Genomic DNA, 27,925 nt, shown 5'->3' on the forward strand with positions numbered 1-27,925 from the left:
GACCGGGGCAGCTCGGGGCGTGGGTGAGGGTCGTGCTGCTGTGTCCCCCCATGGGGTGGCACTGCCCCTGGCCTCCAGGGTGTCCCCAGCCCAGCCTTTGCCAGAATCACAGAATCAGAATCACCAGGTTGGAAGAGACCTCCAAGACCATCGAGTCCAACTCAGCCCTAACACCAGAATTAGACCATGGCACCAAGTACCACATCCAGACTTTTTAAAACACATCCAGGGATGGTGACCCCACCACCTCCCTGAGCAGACAATTCCAGTACTTTATCACCCTCTCTGTAAAAAACCTTTTCCTAATATCCAACCTATATTCCCCAGAGGGCAGCAGTTTTATTTAGTTCATTCTTTTTTTTTTTATTTTACTTTTTAACTCTAGCCCTGGCAGGCAGATATCCAAGAGGAGATGCTGATCTGACCAGGCATGGTCAGGGTGCTGCTGCTTGCCCCCAGCTCCCCATCAGTTGCCCCAGCCCACCCAGGCACCCACAGGGGTGGATGCTGGTGAGGAGCCCACTTCTCTTCCCAAGGACCAAAGCAAGGCTCAGCACCATTTTGGGTCAAAGCACACCTTATTTTGACTCTAAATAATAACTGGGTTTTACAGATGATAATATAAGAGCTGCCAGTTTTCATTATATTTATCCAGCCCCTGCTGAGTGCTTTCCTCCATCCCTGGCCCCATCCTGGTGGGGATGAGATGGGGCAAGTTGGCCTGAGCTGGAACTCACAGCAAGAGCAGGTTTTGGGTCAAAACACAGCCCTGTACCCCTCTCTCCCAGGAATCAGCACCTTGGCTGGCCACATTCCAGCAGCCAGAGGGGTGATTCTCAGGGCTGAGCAAGGCAGAGACCCGGTGTCCTCCTGCCATGGATGAGCCAGGTGTCACAGCCTTCCCTGGGCTTGCTCCTGATCCTCTCCAGGGTCTGACCCCCATTTCCCAGCCACCCTCACAGCCTCAGCATCGGGAATTCAAATCTCAGCCTGAGCAGGGGCACAGATGAGCATCAGCATCACCTATCTGTCAAAGGATAAAGGCTTTATTTATTAAAATAATAACTCTTTTCTTTTCCTCTGTGGGGCAGAACACCAGCAGGGCCGCCTGTGTTGTGACGCCAGTAACCGAGTGCTGGGGCTGATGACAGCTATCAGTGACACTGGTGAAATTCAGTGACACTGGTGAAATTCAGTGACACTGGTGAAGTTCAGTGACACTGGTGAGACACATGGAATATTTCCCACTGTGGCTCCAAGACTCAGGGGTGAAGGGGTCTCTGCTCCACAGCCCCGTTGGATGCCACCTCCAGGTCGTGCTCCTCTGCGTCCCTGGTGAGATCTACAAACACCTGCAAGGGGACACAGAGGAAACCACCCCATCACTGCCGCGGGCTGGCTGTATTTGAGCTGGTCACAGGTTATTTCTTCCTCTGCCACAGGCAGTTCCCGACCTGGAGCTCCTGCATCAGCCTACCTGGTGCAAAGTGCTCAGTGACAAGCTGTACTCCTCCAGCTTGAGGTTCCGTTTAGCTGCGGAGGGGTGGAGAAAGCACCCTTAAAAACCAAGTCCGCGTAAAAAAAATTAAAAATTATTTCCTTATTTAACTGATTGTTTCCCTTTACCTGCTTCTAGCTTGGAGAAAGACCTGGACAGAGGTAGTGCATCTGCCACTGGAATCTTGTAGGTGAGCAAGGAAGAAGTCCTGAAAAAGTAATTAAAAAAATGAATTCTTCATCTTGTGACTCAGCATTGCAGTTTGAGGGGGTCTGTAGGATAACTGTGCTCCTGGTAAATCACTGAGCAAGATCAGTAGGAGGAAAAGAGCCCCCCAGCCCAGGTCCAGGCTGTGGGCAGCCCATGCACACTGACCTTTCCTGCCGAGCTGCGTGGGGGAAGACGTTCAGGATTTCGCTGTGGAGAGCATCGCTTTGCCCCACATCTGTCATTTTGAGTTCTAGGTGGTAACTTGTGCCAAACTTACTTTTGAGATCCTCAAGGGAACCGATGTACCTGCAGAGGGGGGAAAACATTGCTCAAACCACCATAAACCAGCAAATAAATCCACGGCTTGAGGGAGCTGAGGCGTAGCTGTACATCCTCGTCTTCATCAGCTCTTTATACCCCGCTACCTCCCCCACAGAACGGATTGTTACACACATGGGAGCATCCAAACCAGTATTTTCCATTAGATCAGGAATTTTGAAAAGCCAAACTAACCCCAAGAACCCCCCAGAGCAAACCCCCTGCTCGCCGTGCCCACCGGAGCCGGCCGGACACCAGGATGGCCACGCGGTCGCACATCGCCGCCGCCTCCTCCAGGGACTGCGTGCAGAGGATCGCTGCCCTCTCCTTGCTCTCCATGGAGGCCTGGATCACCTTCCTGGGAACAGAGGGGTCACAGTCACCTCCTGGGAACAGCCACGGAAAATCTCCTGGTCTGTGTCTCCCTGTAGGTTTTATCTTCTTTTTCCTGCCAGGGTCAGGATCAAATGCGCCAGACCGTATTTCTTGTTCGGACTCAAATGTTTATTAATTCTTAACTATATCACAGTCTCACAAACCGTGAGTTCTGCAGCACTGCTAGCTAACAAGGTAAAAAATGGTCCCTATCTCTCTCTTTGCAAGGCCTTTTAAGGGCTAACAATCCAATTATGAAATGACACTTAAATTATTTTTACTTTTACCCCAATATCCAGCCATCTGTGGCCCACAATGCGGATTTTTCTACCCAATTCCAAAATCCCACCCAGACCCAGGAAGGAGAAGGTGAAAAAGAAGGACTGGCCCACACCCTGAACCCTCCATCGTGCTTTATCTCTATATCACTGTATTCTAAACCCTTAAATTACAAGTTTTCCACCCTGTGATATCACACACTTCTATTTAACTCCACACCCACAATCCCAGCGCTGTCACTCAATCTTGGAAGCCTTTTCCACAGCCTCAGGTCAATGCAGTGTTTTCTTGGGGGTCAGTGCCTGTCAGCACAGAAATCCTGCAATTCTCAGTGCCCAGGGTTCCAACATCTCCCTCCTCAGAAACAACGCTTCAAAGTTATTAAAAAGCGGATATCTATTTGAAAGACCTTGGTTTTCTCATTTAAAAATGACCTGGATGCCACTGCTGTGTTGTAATCTGTCAAGTCAGCATCCCTCCAAGTTTTGCACTGATGGTGTAAACCGGTGATGAAAAGCTAAAGCAAACACCAGCGCTGACTAAAGGGAGGGCTCCCTCCAGTTTTTTCTCTTGCTCTGAAGAAAACAGAAATTTGTTTCTTTTGTGCCAAATGCATGGGTTCAGCTGGTGTCTCCTGAGATTTTTTGGAGTGCATTAATGACCATTATCTTACAGGGCTTGCTGCCAGCTGAGTGAGGAGATCAGCAAGTTCTCCCCATCCCCTGGGCATTAGGAAAAGGGGGAAAGTCAGTTCTACTCTGTCACCACGGCAGAACCTCTGCCTGCCCAGGAGTCCCTACAGCGGGGAGGGTGAGGCCCATCCTGTTAAACCTGTCCCGGGTTCCCATTCCTGCCAGGCATTCCCATTCCTGCCAGGCATTCCCATTCCTGCCAGGCATTCCCATTCCTTCCAGGCATTCCCATTCCTGCCAGGCATTCCCGTCCCTCACCGCATGCGGCGCTGCCCTTTGGGGTCCACGCTCACGGAGGGCTCATCCCAAAGCATCACCGTCGGGTCTCCCAGGATGCTCAGAGCGAATGACAGCTGGAATGGGAACAACACGAGGTCAGGGCTCCTTTATTTACCTGCAAAGCTGGTGCGCCTTAGTCCCTGTGAATTTTTCAAAGCTGGAGCTCTTGATTCCAAAGTACCGGGGGAGAGAGATTTAAAAAAATCCCGCTTCAGGTGTTCTCAGTTTACGTTTTAATCTCTCAAAATCAGATTTCTCCAGAACCCCCGAGTCTGCCAAAGATGTGAAAGTGGTTTTCCATCCCATTTACCGGCAGATGTAGGTGGTGGGGCGTGAAGAGGTGATTGTAAATCCAATTTGTGGTTAGCGCTCATTAAACACGTGGTGCAGGAGAGAGGGAAAAGAGGGTGAGGAGGAGGGAGGGAATCCTGCCAGGCTGGATTCAAAATGGATTGATGAAAATGAATGATGCCTGGATCCACTTAGCTGGAAGTTCTCCTCTGCACCGCGTCCAAGAAAGAGTGAGCAGGTTTTGGTTAAGAAGCAAAGACAAACCCAACACGAACCTTTCTGGCTTCTCCAGCAGATAAACTCCTTGCTGGGGTCTTGAAATGCTTCAGGAGATCCAAGGCCCTTCCTATGCTGTGGGGAATGGAAAGGGAAGAGCCCCAGATGACCATCTTGGTGTGTAACCTCCATGGTCAGGGGTGCTGAGGAACCAGACACTGACATGCTTTGGCTGATATCCATCACCACGGCTTACTTGGTGATTCTGCTCCTAACTTGGATGGTAAATTGAGGAAGTTTTGCAGAAACTCAAGGCAGGAAGTGTAGCTAATGAGAGAAGTGAGTTACTCATGCAACTAGCCATGAACTGGGACAAGTTTGATTTTTCATTTTCCCCCGGAATTTTTCCAGGTAAACTTGGGCTACAATCTTCATTGGCAGGGGGCTGAGAACAGTATAAAATATATAAGAGGATAAATATAAATATAAATATAAATATATAGAGAAGCCACCTCTCTAAGGTGAGAGGCACTGAAGAGGTTTTCTCCTAACCACACAAGCCAGTGCTGTTAACAGAGAAACCCTTTCCCCAGCCCATAAAACCATAGCGTGATTGGGCTGGAAGGTTCCCTACCTCCGGAGAGAGGGAGAACCAACAGATGAGAGCATTTGGCTTCCTACCAGCTGATGGCAAGAGCAGCATCTTCTTCCCTCATCCCTCTGACGGCAGCGAAGGCCTCCAGGTGCTGCAGCACTGTCAGGTGTGGCCAGAGTGGGTCCAGCTGCGGGCACCAGCCCAGGGCCCCCGGGCACGGGGGAGCCTCATCCCGGCCCCTGAGCAGCACCTGCACAGACACACAGCTCTGGGGTTGCGGGGTCACACAATGGGTTTGGGTCGGAGGTATCTTAGGGCTCATCCCATCCCACGCCTTTCCATGGGCAGGGACATCTTCCACCAGCCCAGGTTGCCCCCAGCCCCGTCCAACTGGCCAAGCCAGGCAGTTGTGTGGTCAGCAGCCACGTGTGAGAGGTCACTCCACGAGCAGGGAGATCCTGCTCCATCTGCCTTTTCCCTCTGGGTAACATTACCAACACCAGCCTGCCTTTTCCTAGTAGTACTTTTGTATTTCCAACCTTCAGTCTCAAATCTGTAAGAGCAATGGCATTTCCCCTCCCTCAGCACATGCCGTTAATCATTCTGCACGTAATTAAGTGATGGATTGTTACTGGCCCAACACTGCTCACATTCGTTTTCAATTTCCTGGTTTTGCAAGGGCTGTTTATGGAGAGTGTTATTTTTGGTGTTTTTTAGATGTCAACAGTTCTTCCAGGGCTTGTGGCATTTCACAATGGGTTTCTAATGCCAGCTGAAGATTTCCTGTTGCTCAAAACAAACTCTTAAATCTGTAACACTGACTTTGATGAACACTAGAATTTATGTTTGGCATAAATCAACGCTTTTTTCTCAGCTCTGTAAATATCCAGGACACATAAATTGTACATAAACATACATATATCCTCTGATTGCAGGGAGATGTTGCTGGCTTGCCTTATCGCATCCTTGATTTTTAAAGGCATCAAGGTCATCTCTGCAGCTGCTCCAAGGAGCCACCTACCTCCCCAGCAGTCACTGCTACGCCTCCAGAAATCATGTTTAGAGTTGTGCTTTTCCCAGCTCCGTTGGGTCCTAGCAGACCTAAGACTTCTCCTGGAACAAATATGCAACAACTGTTGAGAATATTTATTGGTAATACGACTTCTCCCCCGTGTTCTATGTAATATTTAAAAGTACAGTAGGAGAAAGGGTTGTTTTATCCCCATAAACTAAAACTTCGAATGCAGGAGACCAGAGCGTCAGGTCTCAATGCCCACAAGAAAGTTCTAACAAAAATATTGCCTCCAAATGAGATCTGCCCTTTAGATTTTAGTCATTTATATTATAGGGAGTGCAGCAAAGTACTTGAACCTTTTTTAACACCAAAAGAGAGGTTTTTGACAGCAAGTCTCTTCTTTTTCTTAAAGATGGAAGTGGCTGTCCTGACTTCGTATTCCTTGCGCAAACTGTTGACCACAACCAAGTCCTATGAAGAGACAGAGAGGGAAATAAAAATTCTCCTCCCACCCCATGAGACAGCTGGTCTGTTATTACCATTAAGCAGGACTTTGAAGGAGAGAAAATTTCTAAATTAAAAAGCCACGAAACAGGGAAAAAAAAAAAAAAAAAGGAAAATATGCAGAATGGGAATAAAAATAATGGTGCCAGCTGAAATCCTTGCGGTGCCAGGGTGACCGTGGGCTGGACGGTGAGATCACATCAGGGGATCTGAGCGCATGAGCTAAGAAAGCGGAGGCAGACGAGAGAAGGAGAATGATGGAGAATGAAAAGCCCAAGAGCCCAGAGGGCTGGGCCTGGGCTCACCTCCCCCAGCTGCAGCGAGGCCGTCGCGCTCCGCACCCGCTCCCTCTCCGCCTGCACTTCGGGGGGCTCCTCTCCTGGGCGCTCCTTGTTCTGCTGGGGCACCACTCTTCTCTGCTGGATCCTGCCAGGGGAGGACGAGAGGTGCTCTCACTGGGAGTCACTTCCAAAAACGTTTGTGTTTTTAAGTATTTTTTCCCCAGGGCGGCGCCAACGAAACCCAAAATTTATTTGCCCTCGGGGAGCTCAGGGAGCTGGAAGGGACACACAAGGATCACTGAGCTGTTCCACAGACAGTATTTGCTCAAGTATTTATTCCTGGGGAGGAAAAGCTGAGCTTCACTGGCATGGTTGAGAAAATAAAGGCCAGTTTTAGCTTTTCCTTCATCTTTAGTTGTTGGCTGGTTCCCTGCTCCATACATGCCAATCCTCTGTTCAAGGAGAATTCAAATACAAGCAGCAGGTTTGCAAACCAATTTGGGCATTTAACTCCCACAATGTTTGATAATTAAATACTTTTTATCAGTCTTGGTAGTGTTTGATAATTAAATACTTTTTATTAGTCTTCTCCCACGTGACTGAGGTGGTTGGTCACTTGTTGTTGATGACAATCAAGCAGAGAGCACTTAAACAACCTCAACCTGATGAAGATTTAGGGAAAGTCTACAGCCTATTCAGAGCAATAACGACACCTTTGAAAAGGAGTTACAATTTGGAACTATAATTAAGACCCCTGTAGGGAAACGTATTGAAATCTCAGCTGCGAACTTAAAAAAAAAAAAAAAAAATCATAATTTTTATCCTCTCAAGAACACAGAAAAAAAAAGAAATACTAGCTTTATCCACATGTTGGAAAACATTTTTCACGTATTCTGTTTTTCCCTCCTGCTGTCAGGGTCCTGCCTGGCTGTGCGTCTCCAAGCCCACCCTGCAGACTGGGATTACTGGGATTACCACAAGGAATCCCTGGGACAAACCTGAAGACAGGATCAAATCCGGGGACTGCTTCTCCATATCTCACCTCCAAACAGCGCAGGAGGAAAGCGAAAATCACACAGTGGATGTAGGGCTGAAAAACAGACATTAATTAGGTTTGTGTGGAGACAAGGTGACAACACACACTGTTAATTTTAATTATAAAGGGATGCAGTAACCTATCTCATTAATTTCAGCTGTTGAAAAGGTCTACAAGGGGAAGGAGCTGAACTGATGCTTCACAGACATTCCTCTCTGATATGCAGATTATTTGCAAAAGCCTTGATTTCCTACAGCAGCTCTAGCCCAGATAATCCACCTGCACCCCAACAGACATCCTATGGGATGGGAGAGCATCTCATCCTTTTGTAGAAGCAGCATTGGGATGATCAGTTTAGTAATAATATCTTTTCCTTCCACATGAGCTCCTCTTAACCCCCTGCCCCATTTTTGCAGCATCCGAGGGCCACGTGAGGCACAAGCCCAGGATTACTCGGAATTTGCCTCTCCTGCCAACACTTAATGGGAAATTTTGACTACAAAAACCCATCCTTTCTTTATAGGGAGAGTTTACAAGCCCAGTGCAAGCCCACTGCATCGGTGACAGCCATCCCTGCCCAAGTCCCTCCTTACTGCAAAGGTAGGCATGTAGATGTAATTCCACGTCTCAAAAATTGTGTAATCGTTATACATGAGGAAATTCTGGAAGAAAAGGAGATCAGTCAATCAGAAAATTCCTCAGCACCGTCGGTCTCAGGGCAGGGTCAGAGCAAGTGTGGCAGGTGCGGATGTTTGGCTTTTCAGGGTGGGATAAAGGAGTTTTCATCTGCCTTTTTTTCCTTTGGTTCTTACTGCCTCAAGGGGTTGTGGCTTCCTTGGCTTCAGTAATTCAGAGTCTCAAATCAATCAGGTTGACATTTTCTTCCATTGCTTCTCTCTTCCCAGTTCTTTGGCCTTCTCCCAGCTCACCTCCTCCTTCCTGGTTTTCCCACTCCACCACTTTCCCCTCCCATGCCACCCTTGCTGCCAAAATGCAGCCACTGTATCAGCTCTTAGTGACCAAACAAACCAAAAATATCCCAATCAAACAAAGGATTAACAGGGCGAATCTTGGCCTCTTCTCTCACTCAACTGCCTGGAACTTCTCTCTTCCTGTTTTCTTTTCCCACTCTCTTTTTGACTGGGAATTTGGGAGGTGCCTCTGGTTTTGCCAGTCTGTACCATGAGGATAATTATTGAATTTAGTGGGATGTTCTTTGCTTACTAGTCCAGAGAACATGATCCAGCCCACAGGTGGAAACACAGGAATCAGCATAGAGATGTAGTAAAGTGCTTCGTGATGGTCGCTGTTCATAAAAGCAGCATAATTCACCTGGAATGAAGCAGAAATACTATTTCCAGCATTAATGCATTGTTGCTAAAAAACCAGGATATTTGTCAGCGATTCAGGTTATTCTGCTGAATATTGATACAAATTGAAATTTATTGGTGCAAATTTGAAATAAAGCCCCAAGAGGCAAGGCATACAAATCAAACATTTCAGAGCGGAGATGCTCCTCACTTACCAAAATGAAGGTTAAAGACCAAATGTAACGATTGCTTCGTCCCATGCGAAACACGAAGGCCATTAAATAAACAAAGAGGACAAGAGATATTCCATAACCAAGGATGCAAATGAGCTGGAAAGAGAGAGAGAGAAACAGTGACAAGGAGGTGCCCGTGGTTATATGAAAACCTGCCCAGAGCAGCCCATTGCAAATAAACTCTTTAGAGCCAAATCCTGCTATGAAATGACCCAGCGCTCACCAGGGTCAGCACAGCCTTGGCCTCCAAGGGGCAGATGCGGGTGAAGAGCACCAGGAGCCCAAACATGAGGCACATCAGGCTCCAGAAGAGTGGGATGTCCACCAGAGCCTGCCCACACCAGTAGGCCGAGGGGAAGAGCCCTGCGAGCCGCAGCTGGGAGCGAGCCTGGAGCTGCAAAAGCGACAAAAATGAGAAAATGGAAAGTCTAAAACATCATTCCGGCTCCTTCTCTATTGCCTTGCTCCTCCCTTCCTCTCCTTTCCGAGCACTTCCAATTCTTAGCTCAACCACTGTTTAAACCCATGTCATTCCTAAAAGGAAAAGAATAATTAAATTGTTCTGATCTCAAAAGTCAAAATCTTTATTGACGTCCAAATTATTGTGAGCCCCAGCTGGCTCTCTGGGATGAAGAGAAGCGCATGTTGGTGCTAATCTGACTGATTTTTGTAAAGGTTTTGGCTTCTTTTCTTCCCTGCCAAGGTCAGGATGAAAAATACTCAGGGAATGCCAAGCTTGAGTTCGGACTTGGAATGTTTATTATGTCTTATTTATTTACAATGTTTACAGACTCACGCTCCGTGAGCCCCAAGTAGCATGCTAGGAAAACGAGGTAAAATGGAGAGCTTCTAACGCTTTCTGAAGTTATTTAAGCGATAATTACCCAATAGCAAGGTGACACCTATATTATTTATACTTTTGACCCAATAATGACCACCCAAGGCCCGCAATGCTGACCTTTTCATTCAATTACAGAAAACCACCCAAACCCATAAAGAAGAAAGAAGAAGGAGGACAAGAAGAAGGGTAAAGACAACACCCTAAATCCTCTATCTTGACTCATATGTATTACTATACACTAAAATCTTAAATCTAAGCTTCTAGCATCCCAACTGATTTTCTTCTGTCATCCTGCCTAGAAATCACAGAATCGCTGGATGATTTGGGTTGGAGAGGACCTTAAAGATCACCCCTGGCTTGGGCAGAGACACCTTCCACTGTCCCAGGGTGCTCCAAGCCCTGGCCTTGGGCACTTCCAGGGATCCAGGGCAGCCACAGCTTCTCTGGACTCTCTGTGCCAGGGCCTCCCACTGGTGCTCTGCAACATTTTGCATCTCATTCACTCCTTGTGTGCAACCACCTGCGGCTCGTGCTCCTTACCTTGTAATCCTCCACGTTGCTCATGGCGAAGAGAGGAGGCAAACCAGCAGCCAAAACCAGCAGGTAGGTGAATAAGCCGAAAAAAATGTGGTTCTTTAGCTCTGGGCTTTCTCCCTGTGGGGAGAAATTCGATCATCCACAACTGATGCTGCCCAGGGAAAATCTGGCTGGCTGGATGCTTGTGAGATGGTTGAATGTGCAAGTGAGCAAGAGCACTAATGGTAAGTCAGTTGTGTTTAAGAACAGGAAACGAGGCAATAAGAACAAAATAATGACATCTGGCATCCTAGAATTTACAAAAAGAATTTGGATTCCTGTAAATCGTTGAGGATGGAGACCAACTTTGTGTTGCTGAGGAAACGTGGGGTTTGCAAAGGTCACTGTTGTATTCCCACCAAATTCATCAGCATGGTCTGGTGGGAAAGGACCTTAAAGATCATTCCATTCCATCCCCTGCCATGAGCAGGGACATCTTCCACTGTCCCAGGGTGCTCCAAGCCCCAGTGTCCAGCCTGGCCTTGAGCACTTCCAGGGATCCAGGGGCAGCCACAGCTGCTCTGGGCACCCTGTGCCAGGGCCTGCCCACCCTCGCAGGGAACAATTTCCTCCAAATATCCGATCTAAACCAATTTGGCTCAGCGGGAAGCCATTTGTCCTGTCACTCCGGTGACAGTCTCCATCTTTCCATCAGGGACTGGGAGGCCACAATTAGGTCACCCTGAAGTTTCTCTTTTCCCAGAACAACCCCAATTCTCTCCAAACGGCGCAAACTCAAATACCTCACAGTACCAAAACCCCACAGAACCCTAGGACACCGCAGGAAAAATCATCATTAAACACCCCCAGGAACCCCCAGCAGTGGGACCACTGCCCCCAACCCTTGGAACCTGCTGCCCCAGCCAGGTTTCCAAGCTTTGCAGCCCTCGCCACTCCGGTGGGAGGACTCTCACCGTGTAGAGGAGCTTGCTCCAGACGCGGAGGCGCGCGGTGGAGTTGAAGAGCCTCAGGAAGGTGTTGCTGAGGATGTTCACGAGCACAGGGAAGCAGTTGATGGGCTCTGGGCTGCACATGACCGTGAACTGGTGGCTCTGAAGATGTCAGAACAAAAGCCCTGAGATGTGTGAGCAGCACCACTGAAACTGTTCATTACGCAAAAAAACCCCCAATATTCTCCCTCTTCTGGCGTGTTTATTTCCCTCATTTAAACACTTCTCAGAAAATCCTGTTGATGTACAGGATGAAAGAAGGAGAAAAAATATCCCTCACCTTGCCTTCCAGGGATATTTTTATAGCTCCATTGTAATCTGGAAGGCTTGTGATGTTCTTCTCTGGAGTTATTTCTGGGGTTATGTTTTGAGCCTTCAAAGCAGCAATGAAATCCTCAATTTCAGATCCTGAAATCAGGTCAAGGACAGAAATTAGAGTCACTAGAGGTTTTTTTTCTTTAAGTAGAAACAGTTTCATATAAACAAGCTCCTACTTACAAAGCAGAGGTATGTTAAAACCCCAAATATTGAGATTTTAAGCAAGCACACGTTTCCTATATATTTTCTATTTATTTGAACTGTTTAAAAAAAATACATGCTTCAAACTTAGTTAATTTATTGCCTTTATTTTTTTTTTAACCTTACCTGGTTCATTACTCTTTTACATATCATCTACGTCATCACTAGAACTGCATTTGCTTTTGCTCAAAAGAAAACATCTCTCAGGGAACATTCCTTTATATATTTGTGGCATTTGCAAGGTTGCTCTGCCAGTTATAATAAAATCCACATTGATGCAGAAAGTGAGTCAGCCTCACATGTTTTTTCCTCACCTGTGTCATTGAGGATGAGGAGGTTTGTAGACCTATTTTGAATTTTCTCTTTTGTGGGAAGAAAATAAGGGCTAGATGTGATTTCCCAGCTGCTGGAGCTGTTCCACAGATGAAACAGTGCTAAAACCATCAGGGGTGGAAGGATAAATGTTCCAAATAACAGCAATCTAGATGGAAAAACAGACCATGAGTGAGGCCAGGGGAAATCCACTTATAAGTACTTGTGTGATTTATGGGGAAATTTTTTAAATTAAGCAAGCCAGAGTTCTCCCACTAAGTCCAGACTGACCCTATTTCTGCAGCTTTGAAACCTTTCCCACCTGATTCTCTGCTTGCAAACATCTCCAGCAGTATTTAAGCCTTCCCTCAGCCACTCCAGGGCTGCGGGGTAGGTGGGAGCTTCTGCACTTACACTCCCCTGAGGAATTTTGCTTCGTGCTTCAGCCTTAGCAGGCGAATTCTCAGCACAGCACACACTTGCTGCCTCCAGAGCATCATCCCACTCATGGCCAGGATCCCCTGCTTGGAGAACCCCGCGAGGTTCTGGTCCTTCTCCTCGAGGTCTCCATCTCCTGCGTGTTCACCAAGAGAAATGCCATCACCCACAAAGAGCCCTCAAAGGACATCTTTTAATCCCAAGCAATCATCAAGGGTCTTCTGCTCTGAACAGAGGGACACTTTGAATTTTTCTTTTTTTTTTTTTTCCTGTTTTTTTAGAGAGAAAAGTAAGAAGGGCAGAGAAAAGGGGCTGTAACTCATCCAGAATAGAATTTATGTCGGTGAGTTCAGACTGGCTGGTGTGGCAACACATCCAAGATCTTCACTGGCCTTGGGAAGTGCCTTCTGCAAACTTGATCCCTTCCCACCTCCTGGTCTGAGCTGTACAACCCTTCAAAGGCAAACACCCTTCCAGCACGAGCCTTAATTCTTGTGCTTGAAGGCCTTTGGGAAGCCAAGGTGGAATAATTTGGGTTTCTCCAAGATGACATTCCTCACTGAAGGCAAGTGGGATACAAGTGCCACTCTAGGCCTACCAATAGTCACATTCAGCAGAAATTTATTAGATATTCCATTAAAACACGTGTTTGGATGGGACTTTAAGTGTACCACAGCTTTACCTTCTGGATCGATGGCTTCCTCACCCTGCAGCTTCAGGAAAACGTCTTCCAGGGTTGTCCTGGTCACCTCATAACTAACAACCCCCTGCAAGAGGCTGCTCTCCAGGTGCCTGAACAGATCTGCACGGGAGAAACAGCCAGACTCAGCCCAGGCTGGGTCAATTAACAAGCTCAGCCAATTACCATTGGGTGTTCCAGCACTCACATCATTAATCCCCAAAACCCGAAAGTCAAAATTTATTGAAAGATTTGTTTTTGAAAGTCACAAATTTACTGTGTTTTTTAGAGGCAGCTAGTGGAAAATTCAGTGGTTTTGGTTTTCATGGACCATCCTGAAAACAGAAGAGGGTCAGTGGATTTTAGTTTGTAGATTACTTGGTGGATTTTCTTTTTTTTTTTATCTTCATTATTAATATTAGCATGTGCACTGAAGGCTTTCTGCAAAACTGATAAAAACCATACATTATGGACCAAGGAATATAATTATTCCTTTCACAGTAACTTTGATTTCTGCTTTTCCCACCAGTGGGTTTCCCTACAAAACCCTGGCACAGGGACAGGTTTCTTACCTGGGAAGCTGTCGGTGTTTTCCAGAGGCAGCCTAAAGCACAGCTCATTCCTCTTCTGTCCCTTGAGCACAGCATCAGGGATGTACTGCCTGACCACAGATGACACAAACTCTGGGTCACACAGGTCATTTATGTGCATCCTGTTAAAAAAACCCCATTGTTTATAAGGGTAAATAAGGAAAAAATGTGCGCATCATCTGGTTGGAGTACAGAGCCAGTGGTGATTCTTCCATGGGGAAACCTCCAAAACTGGGCAGAGCTTCAGCAGGAATTTTTACAGCCCTCTGCATTGCCCCTGTTTTCGCTGTGCGTGCACAGAATGGTTGAGGTAAAGAATGACGGTCCTGGATGATGCTGCTAAACCAAGAACTCAGGAATCGAACTCCTAAGAAAAACAACTCTGCATCAAAGCCATTGTACGTCACTCTGGCACCACAGATCACCTCACTCTGGTCCCCTCTCAGCTGCAAAGGAGGTTGCAAAATCATTTTAGCTGCGTGCTCAGAGCTTTCAGGATTGGGTTCCAAAGCAAGGCAGCTTGCAGTCCAAAGCAGGGAAATCTTGGCAGCCTTAAAGGTCTTCTACAATGAATTGTCAGGATTTCTATCACTGTCTACGTAAACTCTACAAAAACACAGATTCTGCAAGAAAATACTCATGAGAACGGGAAGATTTTCGCGCAAAGAATGATGATCAAAACAAAAGGTTTTACCTCAAGTGATAGCCAATTCCCCACTTTCTCTTCAAGTAGAGAGATGAGCCAACACTCTGTAATCTCCCGCAGGAGAGGAAAGCTTTCCGATCTAAGGAGGAGGGAACACAAAGGATTTAGGGGGATTTACAAGAGTGCAGCAGACTGACCTCAGTCTGCTCCTTCTGAACTCAGCAGACATTTTAATAATAAATTGAGAGGAATAAACCCAGGCCAGTCCTGAAGGGTTTTTTTTCTATTATTTTTACACCAATGCCTTTCTCCTCAGCATGATGGTTAATTCTTTTAGCTCTGCATTCTTGTGGGCTTGTGGAGAATTTCCCACGCAGTGCAGGAAAAATACAGAAACGGGAATAGTGGCAAGAGAAATCCAGGAAAATACACCGAGCTTTACTGACATAGAGACAAATCCAGATAATGTGGAAGCGCTTTATCCTGAAGAAGACTGCTTTATCCTGGAGAGGAGCATGAGCAAAGCCTTGCGAGGGACACGCCAGCCCAGTTTTAGGCTTTGCCTGGCTTGGCTGGGTGGTCACTGTCAGGTAAAAGATGCCCAGCGAGCACCAGCTGTGCCACCGTGGGGCCCAGAGGTGGGCTGTGCCCTGGAAGCCCCTGCTGACACCCCCAAGGTGCCAGTCTGTGCTCACCAGCCTGGGCGTCGGCCTCCTCCATGGACTGGGTGGTGAAGAGCGTCACGCGCCCGGCGCGGCGCTCCCGCAGCAGGCTCCAGACGTGGTGCCTGGAGCAGGGATCCAGCCCCGCCGTGGGCTCGTCCAGGAGCAGCACCTGCAAAGGACAAGGAGGTGAGAGCCCCCCATGCCCCGGGCGTGGTCACGGGGCTCAGCTCCACGCGCGCATCCCTTCGTTTCGTGCTGTTTCAGTGATCTCACTCAGAGGGGAGAATGCATCCTCGAGTGTCGCTCATTTTTACTGCTCCTCCTCCTGTTGCAGTGTTACCACCCTTCTAACTAAAAATATGGCTCTGATTGAACCAGGCCCCCCATTCCTTCCAATAAGTGAATTAGTAGCCTGGAATGGCAGGGGAAAATCACAACAGCATCGGTGCCAAGTCAAAATGCAAAGCTATGTCCCAAAACAAGACACGTTGTGTGTGCATAAACATCACCTGGTCCCTACCTGGGGATTCCCTAAAATTGCAATTCCAAGAGACAGTTTTCGTTTTTCTCCCCCGCTCAGGGCATCAGCACAAACGTCCTGAGCGTCGGTGAGGTCGAGCATGACGAGAACTTTCTGCACCTTGGGAACACAGGAAGACAAGGGTCACGTTTCTAAAGCACCGGGCAAGTTTGGATTCCTAAACGGCCACAAACATTACAACTTCAAGATTTCAAACTTACCAACCCTTGATGGCTTTTCTTGGAGATAAATAAGACAAATCTGAGTTCTAACTCATGACATGAGGATAAGAAAGAATTGGAAAACCTCTTTGCCACTAAATTAGGTTTGTTCTCATTTCCACGGAACAAGATGCAGGTGATCATCTTTTATAAATAAAGCACAAAGTGCCCAAGATGCCACAAAAGACAAGCCAGTGGCTGAGAAGCACATACCAACCTCTTCATCCACTTCTTTCCACTGAATCCCCTTGATGTGAGCAAAAATTCTCAGGTTTTCCTTCACCGTTAAGGCTTCAAAATGCAAATTAATCTGGGGGCAAATCCCAACCCTTTCCTGCATTCCTTCCATGTTCCACATTTCAGAAGCATTGTAGTTGTAGATCATGGCAGAGCCTGCACAGGGGGGTGAATGAAATGTTTGACATTAATTTCAGCACCATGGATGTTTCTCAAGTGCTGAATTAAAAATCCAAAAAGCAAAAAAGCAAAGTAACTTGATAGCCCAAAGATTTAATGCCTTTCGAAAATATTTCAGAGCACCGAAACCCTCCCTTAAAAATAAAAATGTATTTTCTGTAGGTGTGCAGCTCATGGAAAGCACCAGGTCATCCAGATGGACACAGGAGGGATCCATTATCCCTGGAGCTCATGTTGAAGGAGAAATCCGCACTGACAACGACCCAGCAAGAATGACTGAGGGAAAACTTGGAGGTTTTTTGCACATTTGCCCCTTACATTTGAAAAAAACCAACAGCTCCTCCTCTTCAGCTTCCAGGCCCATTATCTTACCTGCTGAAGGCTTGGAAAACCCACTGAGCACATTCAACAGAGCCGTCTTCCCAGATCCACTGTGACCCAGCAGTGCAGTGATCTGGCCTTCATATATATTTAAGGACAAACCTGGGATAAAAATAGGAAAACAGTAGGATGGAAGTGTGTGAGAAATGGACTTGGACCTGTAGCTGTTGCCACAGGTGACAGAAGTGACATTTCTTTAGTAGCTGAGAGGCAAAACCAGATCCAAAAGCACTGGTTGGTTCTTCAGGAGTTAGGCCTGAGCTTAGTAAGGAACAATGTCTTGGATTGAATTGAGGGAATAAATGTATTATCTTCAATATTTAAAGAATTTTTACTCCAGTTTTCTACAAAGTTTATAGCACTTTATTTTAGTATGGCTCAAGAAGAGTCCTCAGAAAGAGAAGAGCCCAAAGTTTTTCCAACATGTGAAATTCCAGGGTTTATTTCAAAGCAGCCGGACTTTTCCACCTCATTTTCTTTTTTTAAAAAAAATACTTTGTCTTTCTGTGGGTTGTTCAAGTTGTGTTTGGTTTTTTCCACTCAATATAAACCTTGGAGGCCATATTGATTTTTAAAATATTTTTGTATTTTTCATTTTTGATATTTTCACTTGGAGTTCTTGTTAAACAAGACATATTTAACAAACAACACATGACTTTGTATGACTGTATCAAATATTTGCATTGGCAAGTGCTTGGAGAACGCAGCTCGGGCAGGGACAGCAAATTTGGCTGTAAAATCCCATGTTTGCCCAAAATAATTTACATTTTGAAAAGGAGGTTTGAGAGGGGATTTCTAGAGTGGCTCATCACTGCAAAAATACAGCTTTTAGGGAGACTTCTGCTGTTGCAAAAAAATAATAAACATTGATTTTCCTGGAGGGAACAGGGAGATAACGACCTGGTAGGAATTTGCCAGTAATTTACCCCAGCACAAATAACCATTGCACAATATAATTTAACAGGCCCAGAGGCAGAATTCACTACAGCCAGTACATTTCAAAACACTTTGGGTTCTTATCTGGTGAAAAACTAAAAAAAAAAGAATTCCAAAGCCTCTCCTTACCCTTTAAAGCCTCGGTGCTCTTGTTCTTCTTCGTGTATATTTTTTTAATATTGTTTAGTCTAAAGAAAAGTAAGCAAGCCATTACTTATTGGATCACAATTTGGGGCTGTTTCCTCTGCCTCAAATTAAAAACTTTGAGAACTTTTGGGGGAATATTTCCCAGCCTCCTCCTCAAGCTGTTCCTGTGTAGGGAATCACTTAATGTAATTAATTTCTGGTACCTTTAAAGCAGGATTCGGCCCTGTGCTTTTCTAAAAGCTGTTTAAAAGGTTTCAAAGATAAACTCGAGGAACACTTAGTGAGTGAGGGAGGAGGCTCTGGGGAACAACCTGTGGATATTTAATTAAGAGTGATGACCTAGGTGTTATTTTGGCAGATTTCCGTTTGCTTTCTGGTAAGATCTAGAAGGCAGCACCAGCCGCGAGCCCACCCAGCCCTGCAAGGATGGACAGTGCAGAATTCCTGCAGCACACTCTGTGTGATGATGGGGAAAGGGAGCAGGGAGGTGCAGGGCAGGGAGCTGGAGGATGCCCCACGTCCAATAAACGTTCAAATCCATCTCTGGAGCGGGATGAAACACTGAACAACCCCTCCCTCCCACATGTTTGCGTTACTCTTATCCATAATGCCAGCTGCCAGCCCCACCCTCACCAGGGCAGCGTGGCTGTGCTCTCCAGAGCCGAACAATCCACGCAGAGCTGTGTTTTTCGTGCCAAAAGGGGTTCCTCACCTGATGGCTTCCTTGCCCTCGAAGCCCGGCGGCATCGGCTCGGCGTCGCAGCCGAGAACGGGGTCGTGGCTGCTGCCAGCTCTCACCCCCACGGACCCACCACTGCCCCTGAGCCAGTACGAGGGCCTCAGGAAGAAGGCAGGAGGATGTGGGACCCCGTACTTGCCTGAAACAGAGGCAGAGAAGGCGAAATATCAACCGCAAACCCTCCATCTGTCAACTCTGACCAACGCCCAGCCCAGCCACCGCTGCCCCGGGAGCTGCAGGACGTGAACCTCCAGCAGAGTGGAAAAACTGGTAAACTCTGCAATTTAAATTGTCCATATCTGTAAATGCAGGTGGGGAATACTCGCAGCCAAGGCCCCATTTACAACCTCTTGTTCCAAAAAAGTCAGCTCAGGTCCTACAGCACCCTTCCAACCCCAGCGGTCAGGGCTGTGGGAGCAGGATCTCAGTGCCTCACTGCAGGGTTGCAGTTTTATCCCCTCCCACCCCCCCACTTGGTGACCTTATCCCTACAAAGCAGGGAAATATAGAAGGAAAAAAAGCAATGAAGTTTGCATTTTTCCCCTCATATTTTCACTCACCAGGAAAAACCTTATCGAAGTAGATGGCCAGCAGGAAATACAAGACACCGTCAAAGCTCAGGATGAGGTACAGGTTAGAGAAAGGGTTCAACTCTGGGGTAAATTCTGGCCCATATTTTTCCAGTTTTACTATCTAATGGAGGAAAAAAAAAAAAAAAAAAAAGGCACAATTCAGATGCAACATTTCCTTCAGGCAGAAATACTTTGTGAGAGCTACTGCTGTGTCATCACAGCCATTTTCCCTAAAATCCCAATTCACTCGTGACCACGACTCTGTTTCTAAGGAAGCCAAGGGTTTGTTCTGACCACAGGCACCAGAAATGCCTCAGTAAGCTGGATTTCAAACCATGCAGAAGTTGCAGAGTGATGCACGTGCTGTTTGCAAAGGCAGCACTTCCAGCCCTCACAGTTCCTGCAGCCCTTGGTACCCACCAGCCACATCCCACCTCTCATTTTACAGAGATTTAAATTTGTTGCGGTAAAATTCGTGATGCAGTTGAGGATCCAACCATCTTTGTCACGATTTAGCACAGATTTTTTTATTTTTTTGGAGCCGAGTTTTCTTTTTAAAAGCAAAGGGGGGTGACTGGACTGTTCTGGTGATGCAAACCGTGGATTTTACTATTCTCTGGCAGAATTTTGGGGGCTGAGTTTTTGTGATGCACTGGTTTTATCATGGACATACCTTTGCAAGGCCAGCTGTAAAGGCAAAAGGACTGAAGAGGTTTAAAGTCCACTCCAAAGCCCGTGGCAGTTTTTCAAACAACGTCAAAAAGCCCAGCGCCCCAAAGAGGATGTGAAGGAGAAATCCCACAAAACTGGAAATATTTGGCTGCTTTAGCAACGAGCTGAGCAGGAAAGTGAAGTGAATCTGCAGCAGAGGAAACCAGTAGTTAGCAGGATGCACTTCTGCTGCAATTATAAAACAAAAACAAACATGAAAATAGGAGCAAAATTAGAGAACCCAGCTGGGTTTCAGTTGTTCCCTCCAGATGCACAAGGCTTTGTTTAGCAGACAGCTCTGAGATTTAGGGCAGGTTTATAGGGACAGACAAATCACTCCCAGCCTCATTTTAGCATCTCTCTCTACTCTGGTTTCGAGTCAGAATCTCCCAAAATGTAATGGGAGTGGTATAAAACCCTACAAATAATGACAATAAATCACAGTGGTTTTGTTACTTTCTCGTATAACAGCAGCCCTAAAAATACTCTTCAGTCTTGCAGATATTTTAATTAGGAAAAAAAAAGAAAAAAAAAAAAAAAAAAAGGAAAAAAAAGAAAAAAAAAAAAAAAAAAAAAAAAGAGGTGAATAATATAAGAGTACAGAAACAGACTTACAGATGCCACGCCATAAAAGAAATAAAAAAAATACACTTCTAAAAAGCTGTTGCGATTAAAAGCTTCACTCAGGGTGACCCAGGTCAGCAGGCTGGCTGTGATGGAGACATACACGGTGTACAGCAGGCTCCAGGATAACCTACAAAGGAAGGCATAGATATTTCTGTCCCTGAGCATCACAACTCTTGGCATGACATAGCCAAGACAAGGCACAGCGGTTTCGATTCAAATATTTTGTATTTTCATCCATTTACAGTTTGCAGACCGGACAGGTCCAAATATCAGAGAGTCACAGGAAGGGTTGGGTTGGAAGGGACACAGAGGGTCGAGGTCTCCTCTCAAAAAGGGTCACCCCAGAGCACACCCCATTCCAGATGGGTGTGGAATATCTCCCGTGAGGGACACTCCACACCCGCTCTGGGCAGCCTGTGCAGTGCTTGGTCACTGCTCAGGAAAACACTTCTTCCACAAATTCCGGTCTCGCACGTGCCCGGATCTCTGCAGATGCAACGATGGCAGCAAAGGGACACGGAGAATCTGCAGCCAGGACCTTTTATCCATGTGCTCTTCTGAATGATGTGGAATATTCATGCCCAGAGGGATTAAGAAGCCTGTTTGGTTAGACCCCCGTGTGCCTCCTCTACTTCAGCATTTAGGGGTTTCCCCAGAATTTATTGTTCCTTCGCTTTTTCTGTGTGTTCCACCCATTTTCTGGAGGCAAACAACCCCTCCTCCTTTTTTTGGGGAGGGAGAAGAGCAACAAAACAACTACAAAAAACTACTCAGAGCAACAGGCTTGGAAACAGAGCTCCCCCAGCAAAGGGAACCCCAGAATGGTTTAGGCACCTCCAAGATCCCCTAATTCCACCCCTGCCATGGGCAGGACCACCTCCCACCAGAACAGACTGCTCCATAAACTTGGCAAAATAATCCAATAATAATAATAATAACAATAATAATAATAATAATAATAATAATAATAATAAATAATTTGGGGGGCTTACCAGAAGGAAATATCTTGCAGACCCATTGCTCTCATCAATATCTTCAGCTTCTTCTTCTCCTTGAGAACTTTCACTGATAAAAAGTGCATGTACGGGCAGTAGGGCAGTATGGCACAGATAATGAACCAAAGGTAATCCAGTTTGAACAGAGGTTTCATCACGGTTTTCAGGTGAACTCCAGTAATTGACTTCATTTCTTTCCACACAGAGTGGTTGGTTTTCATCTAAAGAAAATAAATCAGTCACGATTTTGATTTTTGCAATGAAATAGCCAACATCAGAGCAAACAGGGGGTTACAAGCATTAGAATGATCAGTTTGTCCATAATAAAGTTGTGTTTATAAAGCAAATAACCAGTATTTAGAACCTTTCTGTGTTGACTTGCAGTAAACACTGTTCAATCCTTGCTGCATTCACTGCCTCGAGCCATGAGAATGATCTGTCATTCTTTTAAATTTTGAATTACACTGTTTAAGTTGATGACCACAGAAAATCAGAGCATCATGGAATCCCAGAATGGTTTGGGTTGGAAGGGATCTTAAAGATCCCCTTGTTCCACCCCCTACCACAGGTAGGGACCCCTCCCACTATCCCAGGTTGCTCCAAGACCTGTTCAGCTTGGCCTCAAACACATTTAGGGATGGAAAAAAATGAACTGGCTTGGTGGTTTTCTTGCTGTTTGGGTTCTTTTCTTTCCCTCTGTTTTTGGTTTAATCAGTTTGGGATTTAGGTTTACACAGAACTCTGGGAGGAACAGCAAATTGCATCACGAGCACACTTACCTCTATGACTGCTGCATCGATGCTGGACTGCACTGAGAGGAAGCCCCCGTACCAGTACAGAGGAACTTTGCAGTGCTTCGCTGAAAAATCCCAGCAGGTTTCTGTCGGGAAAACAAATTTAAAAAAAAGAAAAAAAAAAAAAGCATTAATCAATATTAATGAATACATTTCCATATACAGGTGCATATAAATACTTGTGCGCAACATCTGCGGTTGATAAGGAGTTTTACCTAAGCGTGAGGAAATCAAGGTTGGGATTTACTCAGCCTTTTATCTTTTAATGTGTTAAATCCCTGGCCAGGGACATGAGTGCACACACAATTCTCATTTTCCAGGAATGTTTTGATGTATTAAGGTACAAAAGGGAGAGGAGAAAAAAAAGGCAGTGGAACAATCTCTGAGCTCCCTTCCACCCCAAACCATTCTGGGATTCTCTGATTCTCTGACTGTGGAAGACGTTTATGTTCTCACCAATTTTTTCTCTGGTGTTTTTTTTTCCCCTTTTACAGACACAAACCCTCAAATTTTATCTCATGTCTTTCTTGAACCATCTGGCACATGCAGCCTCCATCCCTATGGGGTGGCATGGCAGCACAGAAATCCAGCTAAGCGGTTTTTAATGCAAAATCAAAGCCTGGGGTTGCATTTGTCCTGTTACCGATGTGCTCAAAGGCTTCGTTTGGAAACGCAGTTCTGCCCACTTGAAATCGGAGCGTGTAGGAGAAGTCATCCTTGAAAACCACACCGATAGTTTCCTCCTCTGAAGTTCCTCTTTCTTCCATCTTTGCCTCATTTTCCACCTCTTCAATTATTACACCTGCCATTAGAATAGATAAATACTATTAATAAAAAAAAACCCGAACAAAACCAGCACAGCTGAAACACCAATTATTCAGGCAGCAATGAAAATGGGCATGGCCACAGTCTTTCTCCTCAAAAATCACATGGGACAAATGCTCTTGCCCCTCCCTTCCATGAGATCTTGCCCCTCCATCCCGTTCAGACTCTGCAGGAACGTGGATTTAAGAGCTTTTACCCCTCAGCGGCGAGCTGGAGGCCACTTTTGCCATTATTCTCCTGGTGGCGTTGGTTGCAGGGGTGTACATGAGCGTCACCCCCGAGGCGTTGAAGGCCGGGTCGTCCAGGCTCCCCAGGAATTTGTAGGGGAACTCCTGGGTGGGGTAGTTCATGATGAGAGCCGCCGAGTCGCGCAGGACGTAGAGGAAAAGCAGCGATGCCACCCATTCCTGCAGGAGAGGAAGGGAGGAAACGCAGAGGTGAGGGGCAGCCCAGGGTGTCGCTGCTGTGGGGAAGATGCCCTAGGATTTAGCTTTTATATTTTGCAGCTGCAGTATTTTTTTATAATGTTATCATAATATTTTATATTATTTATTTTATATTATTTATTTTATATTAACTATTTTCTATTCTAATATAATTTCATATAATATTTTTTAGCTGTAATATTTTTTATCTTTTCCCTGTACTGCTTTAGTGTGTAACTCTAAAACGCCACGGCCTGTCAGCTGCTGTTCTCCTGTTTTATTCAGACTCAACAATTCCTCTCCAGGCCTGGGGATCAAGGACACCTCACTGACTCAGGCCTCGAGATATGGAAACAAAAGTGAGTTGGGGGAGAAAACTTGGAGTAAATTACTTAATTGCCGGAAGGATTGGAGGATTAACCCCTGATATGTAAATGGACTAAACTGATAATTGTGTGAAAGACTGGTGACCATTGTCCAGCTTGGGTGTCGCCTCTTGGAGGTTTCTGTCTGCCCAAGGTGCTCCTACTGAAGGCCTTTAATAAACACCCATTTTTATTTTCTTAATCTTGTCTATCCTCTCTTTTAGGTGGCCACTCGAAGGCGTCAGGGAGGCTCCTGCAGGACCCTTCCAACCCAGCTCCGACCCCACTGCCCAGTCCAGCTCCTCCGCCTTTCCCCTGTGCTGGAGGCAGAGCTGTTCCACAGGTGTGACGGGTTCAGAATCCGAGCAGGGTTTCAGATGGAAAACATGTTTTCTGAGTCGGAGCCAGCGAGGTCTGGGGATAATCCGACGCTGCAGCCGTGAATCGGACATTGTGTTCCTCTGGACAGGGCAGGATCAACAAGCAAAAGCGAGCAGCCAGCTTTGTCACGAGGCAGATTTGTCGTGTCACAGGAAGAGGGAACTGCTGACTTTTCCCAGGGAGCCACAGCTGAGCCTTCTCACATCCCCTCACACAAAAACAATGCAAAGTGAAGACACTCTCTAGTGGAAATCCCGATTTCCCTTTGGAAGAACTGACACTTGCCTGAAAACTTTTTGACTTCATCCTCCACACCAGAAGAATATTTTTCCACAGGAGAGCACAGGTTTGCTGAAATATTTGTGAGGCTTTCTTGGATACCCGCCGCATTTTTCCAGCTAAGATGAGAAAGAAAAAGATATAATTTAGAATAAAACTGGTCACTGGGAGTTAAATACCACTTCAGAGGAAGCCAATAACACGCCAAAGGGGGAGAACTTGCCTCCTTAACTTTGGACAACTAAGAGTCAAAGGAAATTCACCAAGATCATGCAATGGAACAGAGAGCTGGGCTGGATTCTGAGGTGCCTCCTCCACAAGCACAGATTCATCCTTCCTCAGCCAGGCTCATCCTTCTTCCTCCAGACTCATCCTTCTTCATCCAGACTCACCCTTCCTCTCCCAGATTAATCCTTCCTCACCCAGGTTCATCCTTCTTCATCCAAATTCATCCTTCTTCACCCAGGTTCATCTTTCCCCATCCAGATTCATTCTCCCTCACACGGGTTCATCCTTCCTCATCCAGATTCATCCTCCCTCACCCAGGCTCATCCTTCCTCACCCAGGCTCATCCTTCCTCACCCCAAAGACGCTTTGTGGAATGAGACAACCGCTCACTTTCCACGTTCCCCTGCAGAAAGTGGATTTGTGTCTGGCCTCAGACACGTGGTTTGTTGGCAAACCCCTGCTCACGTGCTCTGGGTTCTGAACCAGACCCTGAATCACGTTACAAACACTGGGGAGATGCTAAAAATAACCTAAAATGGAGGCTGCCACTGCCTGCCTTCACCAGGCTGGTAAGAGACCAGTTTGTTCTGTTTTCCCTCAAATATTAAGGAACTTTAATGCAGTTAGAGCAGGGCAGGATTAGAACACCCATGTGCTCTTTAATATCCTCCTAAATACCGAGCAGGGAGAATTTCTTTGGGATATTTATCTCAGCTCCAGATTTAGTCCCGTGGCCAAGCAGCAGGAACAGAAGCAAGCTCAGAGCGATGTGTTTCACCCCCTTTCCCAGGGGAGCAGGGCAGGGAACCTCCCAAGATGTTTTTGTGGTTTAATCCTTTCAAATGGCTGAAACCCAAAATCCAAACAACCTCAAAGGCAGAGTGCTCCATTCCCCTTGGACAGCGCTTCCTGATTTCACGGGTTGGGCAGCTGGAGTTAATGAAGGGTTCCACTGCTCCCTTCCCTCCGCTGCTTGTTTTTTGGAAGAATTAAATATTTGTGTACTGCGGGGGCAAGGGATCCAGGATGCCAGGTCACCGTCTGTGTTATCACAGGGTTTATCTCACCTTATTCTATCTCCTGCTGTTCTGCTTTCCCTGCCCAAGCTTCCTCCCACGCTTCCTCCCTGCTGCCTGCACTGAAGGTTGAAGGTAAATAGGAAGGGATTTCTAGGAAGTGTCACTTTTTTCTGTTTGTTTGTTTGTTTGTTTTTTCCCAGGTCTGGATTTCAGTCACGAACTGAAAGCAGCAGCTCAGCCCGGGATGTTCGGGCAGTAAACAAAGCGCGGTGGTATTTGGGTAACGAGGAAAACATGACGGTCTTTAAATGATGCACAGAATCTCTGCGGTCACAACAAGCAATTTTAAAATGATGGTGCAAATCTAAAACGTTTTAGAAAATTTTAACAAAGTTTCTGCCGGTTTTAATTTACTTTTTGCCCGTGGAGCAAGGAGCGAATACCACTGGGAGCCAAAAATGAAGCCAGGAATTCAAACAAGTGATGCTGCCTACAAAGGCTGTGGAATTTAACTTTCAATCAGATACCTAATAAATATTAGCTATTATTAACTTTAAATTAGGTATCTAATTAATCTGTTAGATAATTACTGAAAAGGTAAAAAATACAGCCAAGAGAGAATCCTCTGCAAGGCCTGAGGCTCAAAACTTCAGACGCAGAAGGCAAAAATAAACACATCAGAAAATAGAGTCACTGATGTCTGGGAAACTTCAATCCGGTTAAGAGCATCACTTGTAAATCTGGATGTCTGCTGGGGCTCATTAAGTGCATCCAAACTTCCTGCTCTCCAGGAACTCACTGCCAAGGTGTTGCAATAACTTTTCCTGGATCCTGCTCTACCAAAAGCCATCCCAGGCAGGCACATCCCATATAATCCCCTTATTTACTGTCCTGGGGAATTCCTCTTTGGCACCTCCTCAGACTGTTTCCCTCTACAAATTTAACTTACTGAGGTCTGTTTGAAGAAGTCCTGCTCGTTGCAGGGGGGTTGGACTGGGTGACTTCTAAAGGTCCCTCCCAGCCCAGAGTGTTCCTGGAGTTTATGATTTCAGTTCCTAATTCAGGAGCTTTGGCAGGAGCCTCTCAATGCTGGGCTCAAAGGGAGAAATCCCTGCTGCATCTCACACTTCCCAGAGGATCCACCGGCTTTAAGGATTTTAAGGATTAATCCCTGCACGTGGAGAGTGCAGAGGTGCTCTTTCCATCCCCTCCTCTTTGCCAGTCCTTGCAGCTTTTCGTGCTTGCATCTGATAAATCCGAGACAGATTTGCACTGACTCCACTCCAACACACAAACTGGAACAGGTTGTTTTTTCCTACTGGCAACTTGAAAATAACAACTCTGAGCCTGCCCTTAATCTAAGCTCAACACTTCCGCTCATACAGAGGAGTGAAATTTGGGGGGGTTTGCATTTTTAGATGCCTTTAGCGACAGCAAGGCAGGAGGAGGAGGAGGAGAGCAAAGGGAGGGATCCTCACCCAGTGCCCAGCCTTCAGCTCTTCACCTGCAGCCACGGGGAGAACCAAAATACACACACACCCAGAAAAGATGAATATTTTTGCTCCTCTTCCTCTAAAATATTTTGTTGTGAAATTACAGTCCTCCAGAAAACAGAGCTGGAAGGTGCAACTGTTATGCATTCAGCATCACGAAGCAGTAATTGGGAAAAACTGATCATCCCCTCGTGAAAACCCAACCCCTGCATGAGGTTTCCCATCTAAATTAATTTTCCCTCAAAAGGAGGAGAGGAAATACGCGACTCCTTACCTGCTGGCGTGTTTTCCATGGGGACAAGGTCTCTCCAGCTCTGAGGTGTGCGGGCTCCTGGTCCCTTTTCAGCCCCAGGGAGGCTCAGCTCGGTGGCCCAGCCCGGTGGCCATGCCCCTCTCCAGCCTGACGTCACCCGGGCAAACCCTCCCAAAACTCGTGGAGCGATGACCCAACCTTGGAACAGTACCTACAACCAGCTGGCCCCGAGCCTGGGGATGTTTACAG

The 27,925-nt window shown here is 46.4% G+C and overlaps 1 protein-coding gene across 2 annotated transcripts; it reads right to left on the minus strand.

Moving 5' to 3' along the window:
- Positions 1-1,028: 1,028 nt before the first annotated feature.
- Positions 1,029-27,784, minus strand: LOC120761006 (ATP-binding cassette sub-family A member 9-like). Of its 2 annotated transcripts, none has more exons than XM_040081832.2 (39): positions 27,698-27,784; positions 24,690-24,802; positions 23,430-23,640; positions 23,052-23,210; positions 22,394-22,494; positions 21,612-21,835; positions 20,608-20,746; positions 19,955-20,140; positions 19,270-19,402; positions 18,683-18,848; positions 17,953-18,011; positions 16,879-16,989; positions 16,307-16,482; positions 15,869-15,988; positions 15,379-15,517; positions 14,732-14,822; positions 14,020-14,159; positions 13,451-13,570; positions 12,745-12,904; positions 12,333-12,499; positions 11,780-11,907; positions 11,464-11,601; positions 10,514-10,627; positions 9,356-9,526; positions 9,115-9,228; positions 8,814-8,921; positions 8,183-8,251; positions 7,552-7,643; positions 6,578-6,698; positions 6,125-6,239; positions 5,775-5,866; positions 4,840-5,003; positions 4,218-4,293; positions 3,631-3,725; positions 2,265-2,384; positions 1,874-2,014; positions 1,627-1,706; positions 1,478-1,533; positions 1,029-1,352 (listed from the first exon to the last, which is right to left on the minus strand). In XM_040081832.2, the coding sequence occupies exons 1-39, from the start codon at positions 27,714-27,716 to the stop codon at positions 1,263-1,265; spliced, it is 4,818 nt and encodes a 1,605-aa protein (XP_039937766.1). In that variant the 5' UTR covers positions 27,717-27,784; the 3' UTR covers positions 1,029-1,262. The 2 variants fall into 2 exon arrangements, with proteins under 2 accessions (XP_039937766.1, XP_039937767.1); XM_040081833.2 differs by lacking the exon at positions 27,698-27,784 and adding an exon at positions 26,880-26,959.
- Between the last annotated feature and the right edge of the window lie 141 nt (positions 27,785-27,925).

Source organism: Hirundo rustica, chromosome 18 (assembly GCF_015227805.2).
Source record: "Hirundo rustica isolate bHirRus1 chromosome 18, bHirRus1.pri.v3, whole genome shotgun sequence".
In the NCBI taxonomy this organism is placed as follows: Eukaryota; Metazoa; Chordata; class Aves; order Passeriformes; family Hirundinidae; genus Hirundo; species Hirundo rustica.